This window comes from Opisthocomus hoazin, chromosome 1 (assembly GCF_030867145.1).
Source record: "Opisthocomus hoazin isolate bOpiHoa1 chromosome 1, bOpiHoa1.hap1, whole genome shotgun sequence".
Taxonomy (NCBI): domain Eukaryota; kingdom Metazoa; phylum Chordata; class Aves; order Opisthocomiformes; family Opisthocomidae; genus Opisthocomus; species Opisthocomus hoazin.
The window spans coordinates 22,510,734-22,535,028 of record NC_134414.1 but is presented as its reverse complement, the minus strand read 5'-3'; the positions used below and the strand labels follow the sequence as shown (position 1 = coordinate 22,535,028).

At 43.6% G+C, this 24,295-nt stretch overlaps 1 protein-coding gene across 2 annotated transcripts in view; it reads left to right on the top strand.

The window, feature by feature from the left end:
- Positions 1 to 24,295, top strand: part of ARHGAP20 (Rho GTPase activating protein 20) — a 69,450-nt gene that overhangs the window by 22,996 nt on the left and 22,159 nt on the right. For both annotated transcript variants that reach the window (XM_075418556.1, XM_075418566.1), the window contains 5 exons: positions 9,046 to 9,216; positions 15,382 to 15,531; positions 17,426 to 17,467; positions 18,428 to 18,512; positions 22,654 to 22,731. In XM_075418556.1, coding sequence (XP_075274671.1) covers positions 9,046 to 9,216; positions 15,382 to 15,531; positions 17,426 to 17,467; positions 18,428 to 18,512; positions 22,654 to 22,731 — 526 coding nt within the window. The remainder of the gene's footprint in view (positions 1 to 9,045; positions 9,217 to 15,381; positions 15,532 to 17,425; positions 17,468 to 18,427; positions 18,513 to 22,653; positions 22,732 to 24,295) is intronic.

Here is a 24,295-nt window from a genome sequence, read left to right as displayed (position 1 = left end):
TCCGTTGTCCAGGCTTGTGCTTGCTGTGCCTGGGTATTTTGATCCAAAGGCTCTGTGACCCTGTTGGGACTCACTCCTTTATCCTGGGTACAGCATTTTCCGTGGCAGCTTGCTGCATCCAGCTGCTTGCTCGGGCAGAGTGAGGATGGCCCTGTGCTAGAGGCCGTGAGCTGGGGCCGATGCTTTCTGCGAGATCCACAGGCGCAGTCCACAAGGGAAAACACAGGGGTGCGAGGTGACTGCCTCGGGTTTGTTCAAATACGCTATTCCTAAAAAAGAAGTTGCAGCCGGTAAAGCACACTTATTGAGTAGGAGCAGGCATTTTAATACTTAGAAAGCAACTAATGCTCTTTGAAAAACTGAGCACATCTCACTTGTGTCATTGTGCGAAAGCTACTGCACATGATGGTGATGGCCTGGGAGACTTTAACCGGGTGCTGCAGAAAATAGACTTGCTATTTCTGGAATGCTGCACTGTTTTCACAAAGTGCTGCTTCAACTGTATAAGATTTAACATAGATAACAGCAAGCAAACATGCCCAGCATCCTCAGAAAGAAGCTCCCTTAGCATAGCACGGATCAAGTTGACAGCAGATTTTCAGAAATGGGTTGGCAGCCCATGTGATTGAGAGAGTTTTATGCTTGTCTCTCCACGTCCCTTCTATAAATAGTCAGCGTAGGATTACAACAGCATTCTAACTTTGTGTCGGCCCGCATCTCACCTACCTTGTTCCTGGAAAACACTCCTACCCTCCAGGCTAACAATTTTTGTGCTGACTTTCACCCTCCAGGTATAATTATTATGTATTAGAATGAAGTGCCACATAAATTTAGATCAAAAGCATCTTCCAAATCATGTGGCGTCAAAGTAGGAAGAAGCACCAAAGATCATGAGCACATGGGTGACTCCCCGAGGGCACTGGTCATGGCTGGAAGGCAGTGACAGTAGGGAGCAGTTACCACCTTTAAAAATGCAGAGGATTTTTTTATATATAATCTGCCTGCCTAAATAGGGCTCTAAGCCTGCAGATTGCTCTGTGTGGGTGAGCCTTGTCTGCATGGAGGCTCATTTGTGGTGAGAGGAGCTGTGAGTGATTGGCTCTGAAGCCAGCGGATCTTTGCATGGCCATGCCAAACAGATAGCGGGGATGGGGCAGGCTGGGCCAAGCAGCTCTTTTCAAACCATGTGCTTTAGTGAGCTGTCAGCGTGATAGAGGCTAGATTCATCAGGAGCATAAGCAGGACCACTTCTGTTGTCTTGCGTTCAATCCCAAGCATGGGTATTTGGTTTCAGTGTACAAAAAAAGTTCTTCTTTCACTTCATTTTTCACTCTTCTCTGTTCTCACACAGAATGTGAAGATCTGTTATCATGATATTGTCGGGTTGGACGGGCTATGGTACAAGTCACATCCAAACTACAAGTGCACTACAAGCAGCCCTGCAAGGCAGATCAGTACTCACTGCTGTGCTACAGGTTTGGGGTTTTTTTTCCACCTTATCTCAGGAGAGAGAGGGTTGCACACCAAGTTGGAGCTCTTTTCTTTTGGTCAGTTAAAGAAGTGTTCTCAATAACTTATTAAGCTGATTATCTTGAATGCAGAATACCCTCTAGCCACACAATATGGGTAATATGTCTTATGTGTTAAAGGATTTCCGGCAGTAACCCATCTTCGCTTCCAAGCTCCAGTTGGCAGGGCCTGCCTCATTAGCAAAAATATGGAGCAAGCATCTACTAAGCTGCTATTGAAGTTCCTTCTCACAGGAATTTTTAGGAGCTTAAGGGTCTGAGTAGGAGGCACAAAAAAGTGCAAATATTGTTACCTGATTTCCAATATAAGGTCTATTAAGAAAATGAAGGAACTTCTAGATCAGGCTTGCTTTTGGGGGTACCTCTGCTGGTCACAGATCACGTGTTGTCCCTGACTGACACATCCATTTTGGCAAAAATCTGTAGTGAGGGCTGGGCTGTAGACGTTTCTTACTGTGCAGATAGCTGCTGTTTTCGCTAGCCTCAAAAGGCTGTGAACGGCTTCTGCTTCTCTCAGTGGGTTGCTCTAGCCCAGTGCCGTGATTCGGGGGTGGTAAAGTAAATGCTTTATGGAGAGACACCGAAGCTGAAAATTCTTTCGCTTTATTTTTCTGAAAAGATAAACTGCTGGTTCCTTATAACCACCCAACACTGATCTCTGAGCACCATGAGGAGGGTTGGCAGGTGTTGGTGGACTCCCCAGCCTGTAGCGAAAACAAGGTTATGTTTATGCCACAAGCTGCAAGCTCTGCGTGTGTAGGCACAAAACTAGAAAGAGCTTCTGGTCCTTACCTGGGCTTCAGCACTGGCACAAGCATGCAGTATTTTTGCTTAAGGCGCCTATATGAGAAATTAATATTAGGCTAAGTTGTTCACTGTGAGAAGGATTTGGGAAGGTATTATGTATGTGTGTTTGACAGACCATGCATAACCTCTCACATGGCTGGGCTGATTCAGATTTCAGCCTTTAGAATAGCTGCCATTTTACAGCTCTGCTAATGAAAAGGTGCATTTCTCACCTACCTCTTGTGAAGGACTTCAGAGGTTAAAGAGCAAAGTGATATTTTGTTTCAATAGGTATCAGTCCTGCAGGGAGCTTTGGTGCTGCATCATTAGAGGAAATCAACTTTTGCCGCTGTGGAGATATCGTCAGCGGAGAGAAGTTCTAGCAGAGAAGAATAACCAAAATGACAGAGTGAGATTTGGGATCATAGAATCATAGGTTGGAAAAGACCTCTAAGATCATCAAGTCCAAGCATCCGCCCAACAACACCACACCTACTAAACCATATCCCAAAGTGCCACATCTACGCGTTTTTTTAAACACCTTCAGGGATGTGGAATCAACCACCTCCCTGGGCAGCCTGTTCCAATGCCTGACCACTCTTGCAGTGAAGAAATTTTTCCTAATATCCAATTTAAACCTCCCCTGATGCAGCTTGAGGCCATTGCCTCTCATCCTATCGCTAATTACTTGGGAGAAGAGACCAACACCTGCCTCACTACAACCTCCTTTCAGGTAGTTGTAGAGAGCAATAAGGTCCCCCCTCAGCCTCCTCTTCTCCAGACTAAACAGACCCAGCTCCCTCAGCTGCTTCTCATAGGACTTGTTCTCCAGACCCCTCACCAGCCTCGTTGCCCTTCTCTGGACACGCTCCAGCACCTCAATGTCCTTCTTGTAGTGAGGGGCCCAAAACTGAACACAGTACTCGAGGTGCGGCCTCACCAGTGCTGAGTACAGGGGCACGATCACCTCCCTACTCCTGCTGGCCACACTATTCCTGATACAAGCCAGGATGCCATTGGCCTTCTTGGCCACCTGGGCACAGTGCTGGCTCATGTTCAGCCGGCTGTCGAGCAACACCCCAAGGTGCTTTTCCTCTGGACAGCTTTCCAGCCACTCTTCCCCAAGCCTGTAGCGTTGCATGGCGTTGTGGTGACCCAAGTGCAGGACCCGGCATTTGGCCTTGTTGAACCTCATACAGTTGGCCTTGGCCCATCGATCCAGCCTGTCCAGATTCCTCTGCAAATGGATGGAGCATGAGCAGTCTTTGAGAAGGATGACATATAGCTGAGATATCTGCAATAGCTCATTCCAGCTTATGTACCTTGGAACAGATTGTTCCCCTGAGGCATCTTATAGCTTAATATAACTTATAGATAGGCTGAAGTTATCATTGACTGAAGTCAAGGGAAAGCTTCCCACTGGTATAAATGACATTTGGAGCATGAATTTAGTGACCACTGAATGTGGGCTGTTAAACTTTCCTTTGTAAAGTATTATTTCTTTCATTGTTTTCACTACAAATAGAGACTGAAGCTGACATCTGCATTACGCCAAGAATAAACATGTTGGGGGGTCATGCCATTCAGGTATCAGTTTTAATGAGAAACCCCAAGGAAGCTCCGCAGGGGGAAGAAGAACTATTTTTCGTGCTTTTGTGGTTTCTGCTAAATACAGGGTTGACGAAGTGAGCAGTGATGTGTTTGTTTTCACACTGAATGTAACAGGGATGTATATTTCAGTGTTTGGCTGACTACTTTGGATTTCAACTTCATATATTACACCTACAAAATTGAGGAGTTCTTTTAAATCATTGTGTCTTTTAAGTAGGCACAAAATGCCTATTTTGATTAGTCTGAAAAAATAATAGGTGTAAAAATTTAGGGTCTGGAAATGCCAGGAGAAAAAATCTTCAATTATCTTTCTAATAGTTTCAGCCAGTACCGTGATTTTAGTAATTTCCTGAATGATTCAAGAATATCTCTGTAGCTTTCTTCAAATTACAGAATTTACTCCTTGGTTAAAACCACACATGGAAATTTCAGACATCCAAAACAGTACTCTTTGGAAGAAGTCTCCACTTGAGGCTAGAGAGTTACAATGGCAATGCCATCTAAACATCAGTATATCAGCCTTGCTTCTATATGAAGTGGAACATGGCTGATTGCTGACTCTGCATTACATCCCCATCTTTTGGAAATGAAACAAACTTGGATGATAGCTTTTTTTTTGCTGCCAAACTGAAAAGATGTTACTTTGTGGGATTTTGACATGTGTTAATCACAGAATGACTTTTAGGTGAACACAGAGAAGGCCCTATATCACTGACTTTTACTTTTTAAGTTATATCAGAAATCACATTGACTTAAGTACTGATTTTTGCATAATTCTATTAAAAGGAATTTTCGAAGAGTCAGTATTTGAGTGCTGAGCACTTTTTTCAAAATTAGACCCTTTTAATGGCCAGAAAAATCAGTGAGCCATTAAAAACTGAACTCCAAAAATACCTCTCTAATATAAATCTCTGCGCCTGAGGGTATAGCTGATCTGCATTTTCTTCAATGTAACAAAACTTGGGTGTCATTCATGTCTGGTAACGATGGAACAATAATTGAGAAGATCAAAAGCATCCTTTAAAACAGACATTTTTGTCACTGCTGGTGAATTTCCTCCATATTCCTTTGTCCTGGGACTTTAGAAGGTTCTCATTGAATTAATGGCTTTGATTTTTTCCACTTTGTTTCAAAGGAAGAAAATATTTTCACTTTTTTTTTTTTATAAAGCTTCTCAAGTATACAAGTGTGCTTGTTAGAGTTCGGATGACAGAGAAGCTTGAAAGGCATTGGGTCAAAAGGCAGATTTCCTTAAAATAACTGGTTTATGTTATTGCATTTTCCTGTTCTAAAACCAAGTTCAATTTGCTTGATCACTGCTGGCATTAATAAACCTACTGGACCTTCCTTTGCTTACCTGCATGACAAATATTTTGCTCAGTTTAACTTGGGACGTTCCCGGGCTTACAAATCAGGATGTAGAAAATGTACAAATGGGAATAATCAAGTAGAATTGCCTATATGGAGACTTACAAGCCTGAATCTACATGAAAGTTAGTAGGGGCATGCATTTCAGTATGATTTTATGAGTGTGTCTGCTGATTTGGTTACAGCAGTGTAATGTGAAACGGCTTTTTCTAACTATTGTTTTTACTGGGTTCAAATATAAGCATTTCCCTGGCTTGACCTTTGAGGTAAAGGCCATGCGTGACTTTCACGCAGGTGGACTTGTCATCATTCCTGATTTCTACTTAAGTTTCTATGCCAAGTGCTTTCTAGGGAGTTTATGAAATTGAGTCCCAGTAACCTGTCAGGCACTCATAAACTGGTGAACTGGTGAATTGCCAGTCCCATGGAAGTGGCAAGGTAGGAGAGGTGCTTGCTGTACCCCTGACTCCTGTTGCTGGCCACACAGCATATGTCACGGTTGTATGGGGCCAAAACTCCTCTCTATGCTTTAACTTCCATGCTCCTGGACACCCCTTCTGCTTAGGAACAATCAAATAACTCCAGGTTTGCATGATTCATTCTGAAAGTAATTCCTCTGCTTTCTCTCTTCTCTGAAGAGGTAGATAGTGAAAAACAAGATTAGGACACAGTTTAAGAAGAATTAAGTTGAAGAATTCTTTCAAAAACTCAGGCTCCTAGCCAGAAAGGGGAAACCTTTCAAACCAAGGCCAAACATGGCTCTCCCCAGCGGGCAGAGATCCTCACCAGCTCCTTACAGATCAGTGAAAGTGTGTCCTGCTAATGTAGGCCAATCTTGGAGCTTATCCTTTCTCTCCCAGCTGTCAGGATTTCCTAAATAATTTCCTGAGTAATCCAGCCATAGGCATCAAGGAAGATATGTTAAGGCACATGGAGGCCAGGGAGGTGACTCGAGACAGCCAGCATAGCTTCACCAAGGGCAAGTCCTGCCTTACCAACCTAGTGGCTTTCTATGATGGTGTAACAACAAGGGTGGACAAGGGAAAACCAATGGACGTCATCTATCTGGATTTTTGTAAAGCGTTTGACACGGTCCCCCACAACATCCTTCTCTCTAAATTGGAGAGCCATGGATTTGATGGGTGGACCATTCAGTGGATAAGGAATTGGTTGGATGGTCGCAACCAAAGGGTAGTGGTCAATGGCTCAGTGTCCGGATGGAGACCGGTGAAGAGTGGAATCCCTCAGGGGTCCGTACTGGGACCAGTGCTGTTCAATATATTTATCAATGGCATGGACAGCGACATCGAGTGTACCCTTAGCAAGTTTGCAGATGACACCAAGCTGAGTGGTACGGTTGAGACACCAGAAGGATGGGATGCCATCCAGAGGGACCTGGACAAGCTGGAGAGGTGGGCCTGTGGGAACCTCATGAGGTTCAACAAGGCCAAGTGCAAGGTCCTACACCTGGGTTGGGGTAATCCCCAGTATCAATACAGGCTGGGGGATGAAAGGATCGAGAGCAGCCCTGCTGAGAGGGACTTGGGGGTGCTGATAGACGAAAGGCTGGACATGAGCCGGCAATGTGCGCTGGCAGCCCAGTCCTGGGCTGCATCAAGACAAGCATGGCCAGCAGGTCGAGAGAGGTGATTCTGCCCCTCTGCTCTGCTCTGGTGAGACCTCACCTGGAGTACTGCGTTCAGCTCTGGAGCCCTCAGCACAAGAAGGACATGGAACTGTTGGAGCGGGTCCAGAGGAGGGCTACAAAAATGATCCGAGGGCTGGAGCACCTCTCCTATGAGGACAGGTTGAGAGAGTTGGGCTTGTTCAGCCTGGAGAAGAGAAGGCTGCGGGGAGACCTGATTGCAGCCTTTCAGTACTTAAAGGGATCCTATAGGAAAGATGGGGACAAGCTTTTTAGCAGAGACAACAGTGACAGGACGAGGGGTAATGGTTTTAAACTAAAACAGGGTAGGTTTAGGCTAGATATAAGGAAGAAATTCTTTACAATGAGGGCTGTGAAACACTGGAACGGGTTGCCCAGAGAGGTAGTGGAGGCCCCATCCCTGGAAACATTCAAGACCAGGTTGGACAGGGCTCTGAGCAACCTGATCTAGTTAGTGGTGTCCCTGCTCGCTGCAGGGGGGTTGGACTAGATGACCTCTAGGGGTCCCTTCCGACCCAAAACTTTCTATGATTCTATGATTCTATGACTCTAAGGAGAGGAGGGTCAGGAGTCAGCCAGGCTCTAAGAGAGGTACAAGAAGGTTTACAACCTTCTTTGAAGGTTTTCTCTGCTCACTCTTGTTTTCTTTCGTATCTCTCCCACTTGTTCTGTGATTTTCACTGTATAAGGTCAATTTCTTCTTCCAGCAAAGTCATTAGGTGTTTGTCATCCATTCCAGCAGGACGATGAATAAACTGTAATCACAAAGCTGCTCACTTCCTTGCCTTTCCTTGCCAAGCTGATCCTGCCAAGGTTTAGGTTAATTTTTCTTTTTTTTTAACAAGAAAATATAAGCGAATACATTTGAATAGAAATTGAACTGATCCATCTAAATGAAGGCAAATGGTTCATTTGGACGCACCTCTAGGGAAAGCAAATAATTGAAAAGCTGCATTTAAAAATCAAGAGTAAGGATGCTGATCGGTCCTGCTTTTAATCCAGAAAACAATTACGTAGGGTACACCAGGGTGTAGGAGACCCAGGTTCAGTTCTCTCACCTGCCTGGGGGAATTTGAAGCCATGTCTCTGGCTTTCCAAGGGAGAGCCTGACCTGCAACCAGCTTCTAGAGAGCTCTAGAGGAGGACTGTCGTCCCCTCAGACGCTCACATTCATTCAGTTTGGCTCCATATAAAGACACATTTGTTAGGGCAAGGCTCAGAAGCTAGGGATATCCTGTCTGGGTGAGTAAGCTGACCATCGTGCTAGAGAAACTCTCATTTCTGCTTCGATAACTGTTCAAGTACTTTATGTCATGCAAGAACAGTTAGATCAGGAGGGCTGAGGGAATTGTGTCTCCACCATCAGTAACATTGGACTGCAACCTACTCAATACCTCCTTAGAAAGATTGATGTCTTCCAGAGGGGAGCCCAATCTGCCCCCAAGAGACCGGGGTTTGGGTTATCCAGAAGCCTCTACACACCACAGCCACAGACCAGCATAGCCACGCTCCAGTCACCTAAGAAACCCTGCAATAGAATCTTACCCCAATGTGGGTCGAGTGCTAGGAGAGAGAGGCTGAGCAGTCTCTTCTCAGGTTGCATCTAGCACATGGTCTGTCTCTAGCAAGGTTCACTTGCACCTCATGTTTGGTCTTGGTTCTGAATAATTTCTGTAGATTGCTCTGGACCCGGAGTATGAGTCTCCTTCTGACCAAGGTGGATGTGCAGTTACCCTTTGTCATGCATATGTCTCCACTGTCTTCACAGAGATCCTGCAGAGGGTGTGGTATTTCCTCTAGGACTTCAGTACAAAGAGAGACAAATACAGATAAACAAAATGGAGAGGGCTATATTTAAATTTTGCTAAATGCTATCCATGTGTTTGGGCTGTAAAAGATTCAGTGAGGACAGTCCCTAACAGATTTTGTGTCAGAATCAGACTGCTGAACTATCTCTCACCTTTCACTGAAATGTGGTCAAATAAATTGCCTCTTGGCAGTAGGTGTGGAAAGTTGCTGCCCGGTTCTCACTCACAGGCAATCGGTTGATTCGCTTTGCTTTATTACCTTTATTTCTTTTTGCAGGGAAGGCTGCTTCTCCCCCATCAGCCCTGAGGCATGTCCCCTTGTGCAGTCTTTCATGTGCCACAACCGAACGTTCATCCTGGATGGCCACGTGCAGCTGAAGACGGGTCTGCAAACCCAGGAGCGACACCTTTTCCTCTTCACAGACCTTCTGGTTGTTGCCAAGTCCAAGTGAGTATGGCACCTCAGGCACTGCTTCTACAGAGCAGCCCTTTTTCTTGGTGGAGCATAACATGGATTTCCATAATGCTTTTTTAGTAACAAATGTTCCATAAATCATAGGGAAGCTTTTTATTTAGTCAATGAAAGTTAGGTGCCTGACCTCTCCTGACACCCTTGAAAACCCTGTAGCCAGAGAGGAATTCCAAGATGCAACTTTTTGAAGAAGTATCAGCTGTTCTTGAATATACTGCTTGCGTTGTATCATCTTCCCTGCTTTGGGAGCACAGCATCATAGAAAAGACTCATTGGTGCTCAACGGTGTCTGTTGCGCTGCCTTGGCTGCTGTGTTTTAGACAGCTTGTCTTCAGTCCTATGGGGTGCGCGTAACACCGGTGGCTGTGTCGCAGAGGGGTTAGAGGTCTTAATGCTTACCTGGAAGCTGCTTTGATATACATCAGTGACAAGCAGCTGTATAAGAACAGAGCTTGCAGGCGGCATTGCAGTGTCCGTCTCTGTAAGTTGTGCTGTGCCAGGAGGAGTGGGGGGAAGGGGAAGGGAAGCGATGCTGAGCAGTCTGGGTAGCGTTCATGTGTCAGCAGACTTGCTGCTGAGCTCTGATTGTTCACCCTACCATTCACAATTAAATCAGATTTACAAGCTGTGTCTAGCATGCCAGCTTCATGCAACATTTGTGGTTTAAGGCAATTTTAGAGGGTGCTTTCACTTGTTGTTATGGGGAAATAATAATAAATAATCATGATTCAGCTTCATTCTTTGTTAGGCACTGTATATGTGGTTTCACAGGGTGTGTAGTCTCGATGTGAATCCTGGGGTTTTGCAATGTGTCTTTTCGCTTAAGCAATTGTTTCAGAGGCTGCTGGGAAAAGCCAGAATAAATCTGTGTTTTCTACAGAAATCTGAGCTGTGTCCATTTGAATCACACATAGTAAATGTAACCCCCCCAGCTGAACTCCTTCACTTGATGTAGTATGACAACACAGAGGATGTTTTACCCAAAACATGTTCCGCTGCGGGTGGGTGGTGAACAGAAGGATATTTAGGGGAAATCTTGCTATTCTACCAGCAGTAGCAGTAATAACATGGTTACTGTATTTATGCATGTTTGTGTCACCTAGTTTAAGCTTTCATATGTTAAATATTTGCAACTTACCTGGGCTTCTAGGCTCCTTTTGTAGTCACTGAGGGAAAACCAGCACCTTCCTGCAGCAAACTTACCTGACCCTGAAAGGGTGCTGATGGTGGATGAGGAGGGTCATGCTCTTGGGGGTCTATCATTCTGCCCACTGGCTATTCAGCAGGCATAGTCTCTCTAGGTTGGCTTTAAGCTCCTAAATTGTAGAAGGCTAAAGTCAGGTGAGATGAATCCCTCCCTCCCTGGTCAGCATGCGGAGCAGAAGCCGTGTTTCAGCCCCAGGCTGAGCTGCACATCACTGCAGGTTTGGCTGGGTCCCAGTGGGACTAGCTGCATAGGAAAGCACTACTCCATGTAACCACTCCAAAATCTGGTCCCCAGGGAGTAATAACGGCTCTTACAGCATTTGATTTAATGCATTGAAGAGTCTGCAATGTTTGAAGAAAGTGAAGAAGAGAACAAATTGTGCTTCTGCATGTGAAAAAGAGGGGGATGGGGGGCAAGTCTTTGCTAGAAATGGTAAAAAGAGTGTTTTGAGTGAATTACTTCATGTGTTTTAAAGAACTGATTGGGATGTTCTCTCTACAGCTGCCCTGTCAGCAATTAAAACATCAGAGCTGTCACTAATGAATGCTACTTAAAAATCAGCATTTTTAAAGATATCTCACACTAAAATATCATTGCTGATTCCTGGAGGGAAAACCTGAGTGGTGTGTATTGGTATGCAGCTGTGACTATTGATCATTATTGACTTTGTAATAGCTGATGCAGAGTCAAGGCAGCAGGTCACGGGGACAGAATTAATGGTACAGTTGAATCTGACTTAACATCAGAGTTATTCCTTGTGAAGGTGCTAAAAATTTGTAATATTCTTTTGTGTTAAGTAGTTTTTCAGTTTGGGGCATATGAACACCTAAGATACCACAGGTACAGCTCAGTGCTGTACTGGTGTCAGCTCAGCTGCAGGTAGCCAGTCACTAGACAAAGGGAGCTCATGTATCTTTAGACTTCGTATGATCAGCAAAGAGGTATAAGTTTTTTCTGAAGAGATCAAGAAGTATCTGGTGTCCTCTGAGCTTGTTGAGAAAACTCCGGTACAGCACTGAGCTGCTGCAACGAGTTGGCGTTCCTCCTATGGAAATTTGTGGGGCTAAGTCCTCTCCACAGCTGGTCTGTGTATGACGTTGGACAAGGTGCCTATAGGTTCATTTTCTGCTACTTCCTAGTAATAATTTTTGAAATGTAGAATGCTATCTTTTCAGATCATACATTAGCCCAGCTTGTAAAAAAATAAGAATAGTACTCACATGCTGTGCATCTCTCTCTGCTGCCCTGTCCTTTACTGCCTTCATGTGAGGATTAAATCATAAATTGATTAAGTTTTTCTCACCAAACCAATGTTAAATGTGTAAAATGTTACACTGTTTCCTGTATCTTGGTTAGGTTTCTCACAGAGACCATGTGTTTTAATTTGGCAGAGTGAATATTTCAAGGATCTGTCAGTTCAATGATCAAGATTTCTCACAGATGTTATTGTGTGGGAGGCACAGAGAAACGGCTTCCTCTTTCTTCTTTGTAATGCATGCATGCATATATACAGATGAATTTTAAGGTTATTTTCACAACGTGGCTGGACATAGAAATTAGTAGTTGAGTACATACATGGAAATAGGGTAGCAATCTCACACTAGATCCATTAATGCTTTTGTGAGAGGGTCCTATTAAGGAGATTAGCAAATCTAGTGAGAAGTTAATCTTCCATCTGTTAACGGCTACAAGGTATCGAATAGTCACTTTCAGAGAGCAAAAGGAGCTGAATTTACTCGGCGGAAGTGGCACAATTTGGGGTGAAACAACACCTACACCACTGATGTTCATGATTTTTCTGTTGATTTTAGTGGACTCTGGATCTGTCTGATGTTTACAGTGTAACACTTGCAAGGGGACTTACTTCATTAAAAAAATTTATAAAATCTTCATTAGATTGTTACTCTTCCCATTTTTCACGTGTTCAGTTATGCTACTTCCTTAGTCAGTAATGATATATTCATTTCTAGAGGTAACGCTTTGGCACTTAAATAGAAGACCCACATTTCACAAACACTGAGAACCCATGGACTGCATAAAGGACATGGCAGATAGAGATAAAATCATACTTCAGGCTCTTGAGATGTTAATGGCGGCTACTGTTTCAGTGCCTCTGGAAACCAGGCCACTTGAATAATGATAATTGCTGAGAGCTGTGACGAGGCATGGCAAACGGGGTAAGAATATACATCAAGCGTGATTGGAGAACATCTTTGTCGTTCTGCCAACACCTGCTGCTGGCACTGTGGGGGTCTGGTTTTGTGAACTGTAAATGTTAAAAAAAGTGAAACAGCATGTAGGGAGTTCACTGTTCTGGGTAATGGGAAAAAGAAATTAAGGAGAAAGAGGGGGTCAACAGATTGATTCGGTGGAGTCAGAACATGCATCCATTTATTAACATCTACGTTAGAATTCACAGCTGTATTTTTTTGTAAATCTACATTTTCACAGTTCGTTCTGTAGTCAGTCAGTTACAGTTATTTCTCTGTTCTTGACAGGTCTTACTTGCTACATCACAAACTGATTTGTTACCAAGAATGTTGAAATGTTCTCCTGTACTTTAAGTTTCTCTTTGATGGGGTAACAAAACACATGGAAGAGAGGTGAAATGTACAGTCGACCAGGAAACACAATGGTACAGTTTAAAAAACACATTAACTTGAGATAGTGTTTTACGGTATTTTAAGGCGATCTGATTAAGTGCATAATTTTGCTGGGTGTGATAAGCACTGATGATCCTTTCTTGCCCACCACTGTAAATAATGCTGGGTTATTAGTGTTGCTCTATGCCACTACACCTGTTAGCACAGTGTCAGCTGGAAACCTCAGACCAGTCAGGTTACTGCAAGTTCTTCTATGTCCTCTTTAATGCCACAAGGTTCAAGTACTTTCATGTTTCAGACTGTATTAGTTCAGTCTGTCCTAAATCAAGTACCTTGTAAATGAGACTAATCTCAGAGAAGGTAGTCCATGTGTATCAAAGCTCTAAGAAACTGCTTACCTAGCGTATTTATTTATAGAGCACTAATCACCATGGTGCCTGGCACTGTGCCTATCCACATTTGCAACATGGCGATGAGCTGACATGCTCTTCCTTACAGTTCTTGGATTAGAAGGGCAAAACATTTTCAGGGAGGGGACAGTTTTCCTCCAGCCTTTCTCTGCTGGCCCGGGAGAACCATAGCTCAGGTAGTTCAGTCTGCAAGGCCTCTAGTGCCAACCTGCCTTGAAGTGAGTGACTGTTGCATTGCTACAGAGCTGGGCTGACTTTGTGAGATTTTACTCGTTTCTCACATAGCACTGATGTCCACTGATCCTGACCACCTGGACAACCTCGAGAAGTGAGCATGGGTGAACCTCATGAGGTTCAACAAGGCCAAGTGCAAGGTCCTGCAACTGGGTCAGGGCAACCCCCACTATCAATACAGGCTGGGGGATGAAGGGATTGAGAGCAGCCCTGCCGAGAAGGACTTGGGGGTGCTGGTGGATGAAAAACTAGACATGAGCCACCAATGTGCGCTCACAGCCCAGAAAGCCAACTGTATCCTGGGCTGCATCAAAAGCAGCGTGGCCAGCAGGTCGAGGGAGGGGATTCTGCCCCTCTACTCTGCTCTGGTGAGACCTCACCTGGATTCCTGTGTCAAGCTCTGGAGTCCCCAAAACTAGGAGGACATGGAGCTGTCGGAGTGGGTCCAGAGGAGGCCACAAAGATGATCCAAGGGCTGGAGCACCTCTGCTACAAGGAAAGGCTGAGATAGTTGGGGCCATTCAGCCTGGAGAAGAGAAGGCTGAGGGGAGACCTTATGGCAGCCTTTCAGTACTTAAAGGGGGCCTACAAGAAAGATGGCAAAAAAGTTTTCAGCAGGGCTTGTCGCAACAGGACAAGGAGCAATGGCTTTAAGCTAAGAGAGGGTAGATTTAGACTAGATAGAAGGAAGAAATTTTTTACAGTGAGGGTGGTGAAACACTGGCACAGATTGCCCAGAGAGGTAGTGGATGCCCCATTCCTTGAAACATTCAAGCCAGGTTGGACGGGGCTCTAAGCAACCTGATCTAGTTGAAGATATCCTTGCTCACTGTAGGGGGGCTGGACTAGGTGAACTCTAAAGGTCCCTTCCAATCCAAAGCATTCTATGATTCTGTGTTTCTGTCCTACAAAGGAAGGAGACTTATCATGAGAAAATAAGTGGAAGAAAAGAGTTGAAATAAAAAGAGTTGAAATAAAAAAATGGTCTGTAAATTTGGCCTTTACTGTACTCTAATATTAGTAGGATAAAATACAGGAAAGGCCAAAATTTCAAAAATTGGGGAAATTATTTGTCTTCCTTGTAGATGACTAGCTATTTTGAGAATGCAGGAAGTCCTGGCTTATCTTCCAGGTGGTTTGGGCCTAAAGCTACCATGAAGGTAGTTCCTGGAGTCTTTATGTGACCTGGGCTGTAGTTAGCACAAATGGGAGTTTTCTGCTTGTTCTTTCTTCCGGATTGCTTCATGTGCTGTGGCCTAGTTGTCACAACTCAAACTCACCATAGTTGTTGACCCTGGGGCTAAGCAATCCAGCTATACTGCGAACTCCTCAATGGCATTTAAGTCACTGAGAGTCCATCACAAGTGGCAATCTTTGCCTCATTGCAAGATTTGGATGGGAGCTCTAGGTATGAGCAGAAGTTTTCTCCCAAGAAGGAGGATGTCCAGGGATGCCACAAGCAACCATTTATCCCACATATATCTGTTGATGCCATTTAGATGACAAATTAATATATTTTTATATGCAACCCAAATAAAACATAGTTTTCTTTAACTAAAGCAGAAGTGCTTCTTCCATCAGCTCCAATGCAAGTCTGATATGTGCCTGAAGGAAGAAGAAACTCAGTTGTTTCACCTACCTTGCTATGTTTCATTTGTGTGACATACCCGTGAATTTCTGCCGGCAGGTCGCACTCTCATTTCAAACTAAAGTGCCAAGCACGTCTCTGTGAGATGTGGACAGCATTTTGTACAGAAGAAGTCTGTGAAGGCAGCACAGACCCTGAGAGGTCCTTTGTTTTGGGCTGGCCCACCACAAACTGTGTGGCGAATTTCAGGTAAGAATTGAGATACGTTTTATTTACCAAGTTACTTGAATGTTTTTAGGCTGACAGGTAACGAGACTATCATCGATTCATTTCAGCACCAGTGAAGGTGGGTAGCAGGAACTTACTGATTCTTGAAATAATTCCTTCTACTGCTGTGAGCAAGTCACCCTCCATCCCTCATCTTCTGTCTGTCTGCAAACGCGGCAGTGATAGTCACTTATCAGTTAAAAATTTGAGAAAATACATGACTTGGCAAAGCACTGTCTGTGCAGCAAACTTTCTCAGTGGAAATTCTCTTTCTTTTTGGGTATGATTTGACAAACACTTTGGCTAATTAATGAGGTGAACTACAAATAATAAACAGCCAACTAATGAACAGACCAAAAAGACCCTCATAGGACACTTTTAAACAGAAGAGCTTGTATTGGAAGTAGCAAGAAACTTACAGTGAAATACTGACCTTGTCCTGTATCCCTTTTTAATTTAATTATGCCAGAGAAAGTGTCAAAATTCCTCTCAAAGCAGAATCTCTGAATTTTTAAAGAGCGAAAGATTTTTGGTCTGTCTTTGCAGCATTGACTACAGGACACATAAGGGTTGTAGAAGTAATTTCGGTGATTAGGCTAATTTTAGTCTCTGTAGGAGGCCTCTGTCGTCACTTTGGATAAGGGAGGGCACCGTGCCCCTGAAATCCCAGCTGCTTAGCCACAGTAATTTGGCTAGGTCTTAGAAAGTGCATTTTCCTCTTTACCAACGGAGACCAAAAGCTGACGCATGCAGCTTAATTTGTATGTCATATTGTCCATATCCAAAGAGAATGCTGTGCACAAACTGCTCTCTACTGAGCTGGTTGTGCTGTTTATGTTTTTTTCACTTAATAGTCCTGAAACAAAGCTGAAATTTTCTATCAATTTTCAGCTGAACTCTTGCCAATAAACATGAGCTTTGATCTGGAGACAGTATGTGGTCCTTTATAGCTATCAAAAAGTAGTTGGACAGGAAAGCAATAACTTCAATCAGAACAGAGTCAGAGATTTTATAGAAGTGAAATTATTTGATTGTTGGAGGTACACAGAAAAATCTAAAATGCCATGCATGAGTCCAAAGACGCATATCCAACAGAATTTAAGCAGTGAAAGCAGAATCACATTTTTAATGTTTATGAAGTGTATTCCTCTCACAGCATCACTCAGTAGGTTTGTGGTTCCCGAAATGCTTGCTCTGAAAATTTGAAGTACTTGATTTGCAGAAGCAGCAATGGGAATAGCAGTTACTCCATCTGGGGCAGGATTTAAATCAAGAAAGTTGAAGCAAAATTAGGTTAGATTCCTTGCACTATCCTATTATTAGCTACATTTAACTGGATAGTTTTGAACCCTTGAAAGTGTATAAATGAGATACAGATAAATGAGACAAGCCTTAAAATGTCCAAAGTCAAGCCCTAGTAAGTACAACCGGACCTTTTTTCGTTCTGGCTTCTGCATACTTTGTAATGTGGTGATAAACCAAGTAATAAATAAGAAGAGAATTAGAATAATGAAAGTGGGAAGAAGTCTGTATACCTGAGGAAATACCTTTGAACTTTTGAGTTAAGGTCTTATTTTAAAGTGCCCTCCTCTTCTATTTGGACATTAGATTAAGAACTCAATCCATTTCCTACTGAATTCACTGGTAAACTTCTGTGATAAAAACTGATAACTGGGGCTTTTGATCTCTGTGGCATGCTTTTCAGTTGATTTTGCAGGGAAACAGTTCATTCAAGTCTGTGAAAAGCTTTTAGTTTTTGTAGGTATTTATGGAAATTGCAACCAAGAAGCAGTCCATTCCACTGTGGTTTGTACAAGGGCTATTTTGGTATTAGAATGATGGCTGATTTGTCCCTGTTTTTCTATAATTCTTGCAGGTCTGCAGAACAAAAGGAAACGTGGCTGTCTTTTTTGCAAAGGTACTTTATTATACAGTCTTTGAAGACACTGAAAAGAGTCCCAGTCATCTAGACCAGTGATTCCTAAGCTGTGGTACCTGTGCCATCATGACAGATAAGGTCTTTCAAAGTGATATTAAGAAAAAAAAATCTCACGTCTTCTCTCTGCAGAAGGTGGTATGTCCCATTTATGCAATGATCACTACACGAGGAGGGAAGCACTTACCTGTGCCTGAAGATGGCTCAGCACAAAACTGGAGCGATTCCTATCACACATGGTCCCCTCTCTGCGCAGTTGTAGGAGCCTCTGCCACCATCGCTCTAGTTGAACCTGGGGCTCTTTGCGTGGTGATGGCATCTAAGCAAGCCCAGCTCAGGAACCTCTGCTCTAACCTGTCTGCTGCTCATGGCTGGCTGTATTTTGGTCTTGCAAAATGGAACCCAAGCTGGAGGGTATGGTGGGAGGGTTTGCATAAATAGAGCTGTCTTATTTCAGTCAGTGTTTGAACAGAAGACCACTAGTGGTGGTTTTGTTTTCTGGTCACCTAATTCTGCTGGTGAGTTCCTAGGGTTGTTTAAATCATCCTTAACGGGGATGATTTCTAATTCACTCTTCTCCTGTTCAGTCCTTTGAACTGGTCCGTACATTGGGGTGTAACTGATTCCAGTAGGAGCCTGTAGTGCAGACTGAGGCATCACAGTGGCTGGTAGTTTTAGCTTGATTTTTAAATCCAGTTTCTCTGCTGCTTACACTGATTTCTACAATGAACTTTAATACAACAGGGCATTACTGGGGGCCACGGTCAGCATGCCTTCCAGATACTGCTGGATGCTTTCTTGTCCTCAGGGATCTTTGTACTGCAGTACGTCTGCAAACAGCTGCTTCTTCTCCAGTTACTGCTTGATTGCTATTTAAATCTCCATCTTGCTATTTATGTTTATGATATTAAAAATTTACTTGTTTTGTACTTGTTTTGTCAGTCGAATAAGAGAAGAGAAGGAAAAAGACTATCCTAAAAGCATTCCTCTGAAGATAATTGCAAAGGACGTGGGAACTTGTGCATATGTAAGTGCTCTTGAGCGAAATGGAGGGTCTAAATCCACATCACCTCTGAGTACTAGTCACCTGTAAATCCTTTGGATATTGGGAGGGTTTCTTTGGATTGCAACCTCCTTTAGGGATCCAGCCCCTTTAAAAGACTCACTGTATGCAGACATGAAATGTTTGCTTCCTGTGTTTAATACATTAGTTCCTTTTTAAAGACAGTGTGCTTGGTAAGAAATACTGGTTCTGGCATGCAGACTAAGGACTGCACAGTGTGAAGTCCCAAGAAACATCTCTAGCGGAACTTATGCAAAAACGTCTTCGGAAATGCCAGTACAATGTACCCTTTTTTTGCTTGTAAAACTGATCTAAACCCACAGCTGCCTTCATTCAATTCTGCAAAGTTGCAATGTGTTTTACTGTTTGTAATGATTGCAAGTCAAAGCTGTGTATGTGAACACCCTGAAATTGCCTTAAGCATGTTTTTCATCAGCTAACTGATGTTGGTAAATTTATAGGCACAAGGTAAATGGTAAAGAAAGGTCATCCACAGGGTGATTTACACCTTTTTTACTAAGTCAGTTTTAACCAATTTAAACTAAATTTTTGTGTGTAGCCAGTTCCCTAGGGATATCCTAGCATTCAGTGATAACTGATCCATTCTTCCTCTGCTTCTTATACATGTGTCCTTTCTTTTATCTGTGCTTTTAAGAGCAGTATTTCATGCTCTGAAGCCTAAGGAGTATTTGCATGGACACAGGAAATTTTCACAGAACTTAGACTTCATTGGAGGTCTTTGCCCAACAGTGAATCTCCACGTTCTTCATTTGCATAGACATAAGCATAAATCACAGAATCACAGAATAGCAGGGGTTGGAAGGGACCTCTGTGGGTCATCTAGTCCAACCCTCCTGCTGAAGCAGGGTCACCTACAGCAGGCTGCACTGCACCTTGTCCAGGCAGGTCTTGAATATCTCCAGAGAAGGAGACTCCACAACCTCCCTGGGCAGCCTGTTCCAGTGCTCCGTCACCCTCAGAGGGAAGAAGTTCTTCCTCATGTTCAGGTGGAACTTCCTGTTCCTCAGTTTGTGCCCATTGCCCCTTGTCCTGTCACTGGGCACCACTGAAAAGAGCTTGGCCCCATCCTCCTGACACCCACCCTTCAGATATTTGTAGGCATTTATTAGGTCCCCTCGCAGCCTTCTCTTCTTCAGGCTGAACAAGCCCAGCTCCCTCAGCCTCTCCTCGTAGGGGAGATGTTCCCGTCCCCTCATCATCCTTGTAGCCCTCCGCTGGACTCTCTCCAATAGCTCTTCATCTTTCTTGAACTGGGGAGCCCAGAACTGGACACAGTACTCCAGACGAGGCCTCACTAGGGCAGTGTAGAGGGGAAGGAGAACCTCCCTCGTCCTGCTGGCCACACTCTTCTTGATGCACCCCAGGATCCCATTGGCTTTCTTGGCAGCCAGGGCACACTGCTGGCTCATGGTTAACCTGTCGTCCACCAGGACACCCAGGTCCCTCTCCACAGAGCTGCTCTCCAGCAGGTCCGCCCCAAGCCTGTACTGGTGCATGAGGTTGTTCCTCCCCAGGTCCAGGACCCTGCATTTGCCTTTGTTGAACCTCATCAGGTTCCTCTCTGCCCAGCTTTCCAGCCTATCCAGGTCACGCTGAATGGCAGCACAGCCTTCTGGTGTATCTACCACACCTCCCAGTTTGGTGTCATCAGCAAACTTGCTGAGGGTACATTCTAACTCTTCATCGCTCTTCATTAATGAGTGCCTTTTTTCAGAAAATCATTATTAAGGTAAACAGTAATAGTTATAATTGCCAGTTTGCAAAAGAAAATTGTTAATAAACAATAAAAATAATTGTGATATTTCAAATGCAGGACTGCAAATCAAAGTGTGCTCAGGTGTAAATGCCTATAAATCACACAAGCACTTGGTTGTTGCACTGTGGTATCAGGGTTTTTTTTTTTTAAAATGTCTTTTCTCCTTAGCTATAATTAGTTCATGTGCCAAATATGGTTTCCTGATTCTGGCTGTCCTAGAAACGACACACTGTAGGCTAGCTATTATCAGTAATAAAACAGTGGAGGAGCAGATGGAAACTTTGTGATGCAAATAGTTCTTATGGCACTGTGGTTGCTGTGCTACAGCAGCTGGAGATGCCCAAGAATTATTACGTTTTTGGAGGGTAGGGAAGGCTGAACACAAGACACAAGCCGTTTTATTATATTCTAGCCAAGAGCAAAACTTATGCAAATGTGCTGACCTACTCCTGAGAGCCAGATGTCATTGCTTCAGGCAAATATTAAATATTTTATGGTATGAGCGTTCAGATGTGTCCTGAAGCAAGATATACAATATTCTCACTACTTTTCTTTGATTGCCATGGCAGCTTGTTACCGTCAGAGACTTACACAAATGTACAGCTCAGATCTTTGCTAAATGCAAAATGTTGGGGGGTTGTTCCACCCGAACATGCTATGGCCAGTATAAAATTGATGTGCTACACGGCGTAGCAGGGTATAGCAAACCGTCTTGGGACTGGCAGTGAACATTTACATCCCGGCTCTGCCACCTTCCCTTCTTTGGGCCGCTGGATGTGCCTGGGTGGTTTGTCGCAGCGGGCATGCGTTTGTTCTGCCAGGGCTTTAGGCTGGCCAAGAACCAGCTGCAATCCAAAAGCTGTGTAGTCTTATTAGCGGAGCCAAACTAGCTAAAGAGGGCTTAGAAACTTGTGTTTGATGTGTGGGAGCTGCCTGTCGGCTTGGAAGTGAGGCCAGGGTAGATGTGATCGTACAAGCGAAAATCACCCTGGATATGCTCTCCCCACTTATTTTTGCCTCTGCAAGGTGATGGCAGCGGTGCTGCCGCATACGAGAGGAGCAGAGGATGGAGTCATTAATCCTGGTGTGTTTGAAATGTGCTGCCCTGCATAAGAGCAACCCATGGTGCCGAGGTACAGAGCATTGCCCAGCTGTACAGGAATAATACTGGGGCCAGGCACTAGTTGCTGGAATCTCACTCTGGAAAGACTGACTTCCTCCAACACAAAACTTGGTGCTTAGTGCTGGTCACCGTAGCTATTTAGAAAGCAATATTTCTGCTGATCTGTGCCTTTCCATACTGCCGATTGGCAGATTCTGGAGGATGCTGGAGAGGTAGCATTTTAACTGGATGAAAGATTACCAGGAGGAAGTGCTTCTGGTACTAAGCCAAATCTAGCTTTGAGAAATCTATATGGAATGACGAAGTACCAGGCAGAGCCATGCCAGCTGGAATTCCCTCTGCCACGTATTCCAGCCTCCAGATACCACGTAGAGGATTTTCAGACAGTGAAACTGATCTTTAATTCTTCAAAGAAAGTCTTCAATACCACCAACAATGCAGAAAATGAGATCTGTGTCATGGTCACAATACTCAGTACTGAACTGGAGGGAGGAAAATGTAATGTCCTTTATGAGTGTAAACACCACACTTTTACTCGGCAAAAAAGAGATAGCCCTGCTTGAGTGGGGGGGGTTGGACCAGATGACCTCCAGAGGTCCCCTCCAACCTCAACTAGTCCATGATCCATGAGTCCATGACATGGCAAAGGATATAGGGATGAACAGCCTGTGCACAGTATTTCCTTACCAGGGAGATCTTCAATAGAAAAGGACAGAAATTATTAACAAGTGATACAAGAACATTTCATGTCACTGAAAAAACTCACTGAAATGTTTTATTTTTTCAAAGGAACCTTGCATGCTTTTAAATTAATTAAACCATTACATTTCCCTCATGCGGTGTCTAAAGTGCAGTTAGTGGCTGTGTCTTTTTGCTGTGGCTAAAGTTCAATTAGTAGCTGTGTCTTTTTCCATTTTAATGTGGAGGTCTTGTCCCTGGTAATCATGGCACTCTCCCCTCTGATGGAGCTGTTGGGGAAATGGGGAGCAAATACAGAAAGTATATGACAAAGCAGAGGAATCAAGCTTCTGTTTCAGACAGCTGGGTCTTTATGTATGAGGTATAACTTATTTATCAAGTAACATTTTAACAGGATACTCTCAGTTTTTCAACAATGAATTATGTAGGGCTGTTACACTTCAGATACTCTTTGCAAATCCAAATTTTTAATGCCACTTTCCCCTTCTCCTCTTCTCTGTTCACAGTCAAAAACTCTGAGTGTAACCAATGTTAATACAGCAAATGATGTAATTCTCATGGCCCTGCAGCAGCTGGGAATTAATGTAAGTCCTTGCACCAGTTTTAATGAGTCTTATTGTAGTCACTTTTAATAATCAAGTCTTCGCTTGCACTTTTCCCAAGTTTTCGGATATGAACATTAATTAAATCCTTTATCATAACAATTCAGTGTTGTTGAAATTAAGCAAAAGTGCCTTGTTAATGTATAGACCTCCAGAGACCATCAGGTGCCTTAAAGTTTTGAATAAGTCTCTAAACTCTGTAAGGGATCTGTCATGTTTGAAGTTGCTTTTAAATCTGTGTTGCTGATGTGTAAGAGGAGATATCTTGACACAAGAAGCGAGAGTTTGATACAGCTCCTTTTGCATACGTCAGTGTGAACAGGAAACCTACAGACCTGCTTGTTAGTTCATTTCAAAATGTGCAAACATGCATAATCAGCTCTGTCCGCAGGTTACGAGTACAAGCACTGCTCTCAAGTGTCCAGATCAGACACTCGAAATATCCATGGGCCTTTGGTGTCATGTGAGATATGAATGTAACTGAGTGGTTGCACAGAATCTGAATGCACCCAATTTGTAAGCAATGGCCTGAAACTGTTTTGGAAGAAGGCTTTTACAAGACTTATGATAATGCAGGATAGTGCACCAAGTAGGTGCAGTGATTCCCAGTAAATCAAGTAGTGCCTCAAATGGCTCCCTTTGCTCTAAAGCGGGCATGGTAGTGCCTCAGGTGTAGTAATGAATCAGTGCCAGGGACAAGAATTCTGGCTCCCTTATTCTGTTTCTCTCATTGTTTCACAATGTGACTCAAACGAACACTGATGGTCACAGAAACTCCTGGATGACAGCATTTTAACTGCCCTGTCAGTCTGCTGTTTGGGTAACAAGATTTTTTGAAATGTCTGTCTCGATGCATGTGTTGATGTCGTTGTATGGAACCTGGCAAGTCTTTCCTTCACACAGCCCTGAGTGTGAAGAATCAAATAGGACCAAAATGCCACTTCTGTGCTTCCCTAGGCCTTCTGAAGACCCCCAGCAAAAGTTGGAGTAACCTCAGAATTTGCCTTCTCTAGTATTTGTTATCCCTAATTTGTACAGGCTTTTAATGCATCCAAGGACCTATTCTGCTAGCTTGGTGTTTCCCAGGCACAACAGTTTCTGTCTAGCCAGCTTGTTATGGCTCAGACGTCCCATTTGCGCCAGGGCTGGGGCTCTGGCCTCAGCAGTCAGTCCAGTTAAGGAAGCTCTGGAGTTGATAGAGAGACGGCAAGGTGGAAAGTATAAGAGCTGAGTTAAAATAAGGATTTTAATTGCAGATTGTCTCCCCTAGTCTGCAGCAAAAATCAAGGTACTATGTTGTATTATAACTGCAAGTCTTTATTATGATGTGCTTTATTTCTACCCATTTCATGGGAGTAATTTGCACTTCCTCATTTTCTGTACAGAAAAAACAGGAAAATGGTAGTATTGAAAGAGAATATTTTGTTTGAGATTAGCAGGAGGAGGGGCTGGTTATGCTTCAGCTTTGTGTTCTTTTGTATGAATCACAATCAACCCTTTCCTCATTACATTTTTATTTCAAGTGGAAAAAGAATGAAAGCCATTC